Source organism: Daucus carota, chromosome 8 (genome assembly GCF_001625215.2).
Source record: "Daucus carota subsp. sativus chromosome 8, DH1 v3.0, whole genome shotgun sequence".
In the NCBI taxonomy this organism is placed as follows: Eukaryota; Viridiplantae; Streptophyta; class Magnoliopsida; order Apiales; family Apiaceae; genus Daucus; species Daucus carota.
This window is the reverse complement of record NC_030388.2, coordinates 3,173,272-3,176,577: the sequence shown is the minus strand read 5'-3', so window position 1 is coordinate 3,176,577 and position 3,306 is coordinate 3,173,272. Positions and strand designations below refer to the sequence as shown.

Below are 3,306 nucleotides of genomic sequence, written 5' to 3'. Positions count from 1 at the left end.
TGGAATGTGAATATATGTTGTTAAATATGCAGATGTGACAATATGTGATCTAAATGCTATGGATTGATGATTGCGGTTTAGTTCTGCTATTATAAACGTGATAAATGATCCAAGTAACATGCTATTGTGTTTTTATTGATATCAAAGAATGAATAATATATTTATTTAGCAAAAACAAATCATTTAAATCTCACACTTGGGAAATATATACTATTTTTTGAAATTTAAAAAGATTTTCTCTCTCACACACACACATAATATTACTAAATTTTAAATTTCTTCTATGAAAATCAAATATTGTTAAACATTTTATGAAAATCTAATCGATTATCATCAAATTGATAAGAACAATTTTATATTTTGACTTAATATTCACATATTATGTACTACGATAATTTTTTTTATTTGCCTACGATTATATTTCTAATGAATTAAAAAAAAAACTAAATATATCTTAAATTTTAAAATGTGATAAATTTATTCAAAAAATTCAAACATTATACCAATATATGTTTTAAATCCGTATGCCTTCAATACCTATTGTGATAGACAATAAATTTTTTCTCAAAGATCATTCATACATGTAAAAGGGGATTGCTAATTATATATTACTCATGGTGAAAACTTGTATAAGCATGTAAATTATAAATTTTACCATCAATTATATTTCTAAAGAAGAGCTTTCTCACAAATATTCATAATATTGTCTCAAACAATCCAATTAAAATATCAGGATTTGAGCCTATATAATATATCAAGTATTATATTCTTTCACAAGTATTGGTCATATATACAAGGGTCAAGAATGTAAAAACTGACAATGCAATGATCGTTATATGTATATTTTGTTATATAATATTGAGAAAAACTCATCATCCTATTTAAGAAAATAGATATTCACCTACATGATCATAAATCATTAAAGTGTATAAAGTGATATTATCTTAATTTATATTTACATCAAATAAAAGAAAAGGGACAAAAATCTTCCGTTGTTATCTAATACATGGTACATAAGATATATACAAAAACTGAATTTTATTAATAATAATATCAATTTTAGAAAAAATGATATAGCAAGAAAGCCTATATAATATATATTCTTTATAGATTTTTTAAACGGGCCTCATATGGAAATAAATCTTTGCATTCCAGCTGTTTTTACCATTTACTTCCAAATCATGTATTATTTAAAAATTTAATGATATCTAAGATTCTAATGATGCACTGGCATGAATATTATATGTCTAATCAAAGGAGGGCTAGCTAGCTATATAAGTCCCAAGATTACTCATTGTTGCACATATATCTCACTTTTTCTCATAGCGTTCTTTTCTTTTAATCGTCTCTAGAAAAATTTTTGTAGTGGGAAAGAATTAGTAATGGCTAGTAACCGTGAAGGAGCCGGACAGAGTGGTAGTTTATTGTCTAAAAGAGGGAGGAAGAGGGGAATAAAAGACACAGAGCCTAGAGTAAGACAAAGAGGCTTAGGTATTGCTCAACTAGAGCGCCTCCGATTGCAGAATGAAATGGTTGCTGCTGGTGGCAATGTTGCTGGGGTGACTGTTGTTCCTAACCAACTGCAGGTATGAATATTTTTTTCTTTGTGGTTGTAATTCTAGAGTTCCTCTATCCCAATTATTTAACCATCTATGTATTATTTGTTTTTGTTTTTTAGGAGGGTTTGATGGTTCAAAACCCCTATTTCCTATCGCCAGTGCCACCGATCTCTTATAGTTATACTCCTGTTACTGCACCGCCTCTGCCTGGTACTCAAGGCCTCAAGGTATATATTTATTCCTTTTTTTTTTTTTTTGGTTTTAGGAGGGATTTAAGCAATACAGGTAGTCATTTATCCCTATATGTGTGTGTTTGTGTGTGTATTTGCCATAAAAATATAATGAATAATATACAAAATAAATAATATCAAAAAAAATTTTACATAGAATTTTTATATATAAACAAACATAGTCAAATTAGTGAGTGACTAAAGAAATGTTTGTATATAAATTATATTTTTGTTATATATATTATTATCATCCATAACTTTTATAAACTTTTACTTAATTAAATTTATTGATGGCCCTGCAGATGAGCATGGGCAGTGAAAGTTGTGATCTCCGGTTTGGATTGAGTACAAGGTGTGTTCTTGCTGTAAAATTATATATATATATATATATATATATATATATATATATATATAGCCAACATTTCAGAGAGGGACTCCTTATATGGACTTACATAGTGCGCCACTATAAATCATCAATTTTATTATAAATTCTGTTATAGAATATATATAAAACGTGATTCCAATACAGAATACTATAAAATATATCTATTTTAAGTAATTCAACGCTTAAAATTTGATGAAAAAAAATATATTTTCGAAGCTGATTCTACAACAGAATAATTCTGTGTGATTATTATTCTGTTATAGAATCATATTGAGATATTGCATAATTTTAGATGATCTTTGGAATAAAAAAAATTTATAACTTCGTTTTCGGTTTAATAATCAAAATTTGCAATTATATTTCATAAAAAATATAATAGAATATATATTATATATATATTTATAATGGTGTGCTACGTAACTTCATATAAGAGGTATGCTATGGAGTGCTACCTTTTATATATATATATATATATATATATATATATATATATATATATATATATATATATATATATATATATTTGATATTAATTATAGATATATTTTGATATATTTACAAATTTCTTCTTATTAATGTACACCAGGCCTAATGAAGGCAACGGGTTCCCACAAACAAATTACTTTACTAATAACCTTCTTGTGGCTGAAAATTCTGAAAAACATGAGACCAAGAAAGCTGCAATTGATTCATCCGGTGCTGGGAGTTTGGCAAGATCAGGCAGCACACAAGAACCAGATTTAGAGCTCCATCTTTGAGCTCCACAAAATAGATCTGAGTTATGTAATGCATGTAGTTGTCTTGGTCAATAATATTATGGTAAAACATTTTTGAACAAAGTTAATAGGTTTATTCGAGATTTTGGAATTTTTTATTAATAAAGTTCATTTTAAAAGGTTTATTTGGAATTTTTAAAATTTTAATTAATAAGATTCAGGTTTATTTGGTTGAGATTAAGAAAACATTTTAATCTTGGAATATTAAATTATCTGAAAAAATATAGTAGTATTTAATCCAAATTCAAAATTATATTATGAGAATAAAATGATATTTAATTGAGATACTTTAGAATTTATTAAATATTTAGAATTTTTTTGGATTTAATTAACTGATGGATTGTTTTGAAGTTAGT

The 3,306-nt window shown here is 26.1% G+C and overlaps 1 protein-coding gene across 1 annotated transcript; it reads left to right on the top strand.

Moving 5' to 3' along the window:
• The first annotated feature begins 1,382 nt into the window (after positions 1 to 1,382).
• On the top strand, positions 1,383 to 2,932 carry LOC108197958 (protein SPEAR3-like). Its single transcript, XM_017365693.1, has 4 exons — positions 1,383 to 1,586; positions 1,679 to 1,786; positions 2,092 to 2,141; positions 2,761 to 2,932. The coding sequence occupies exons 1-4, from the start codon at positions 1,383 to 1,385 to the stop codon at positions 2,930 to 2,932; spliced, it is 534 nt and encodes a 177-aa protein (XP_017221182.1).
• The last annotated feature ends 374 nt before the right edge of the window (positions 2,933 to 3,306 follow it).

What these genes read in the sequence shown, in the direction of transcription:
- LOC108197958 (XM_017365693.1), top strand. Translation starts at nt 1,383, where the DNA reads ATGGCTAGTAACCGTGAAGGAGCCGGACAGAGTGGTAGTTTATTGTCT. An exon ending in CTGGTACTCAAGGCCTCAAG is followed by an intron (nt 1,787 to 2,091) that starts GTATATATTTAT and finishes ATGGCCCTGCAG; the next exon opens with ATGAGCATGGGCAGTGAAAG. An exon ending in CGGTTTGGATTGAGTACAAG is followed by an intron (nt 2,142 to 2,760) that starts GTGTGTTCTTGC and finishes AATGTACACCAG; the next exon opens with GCCTAATGAAGGCAACGGGT.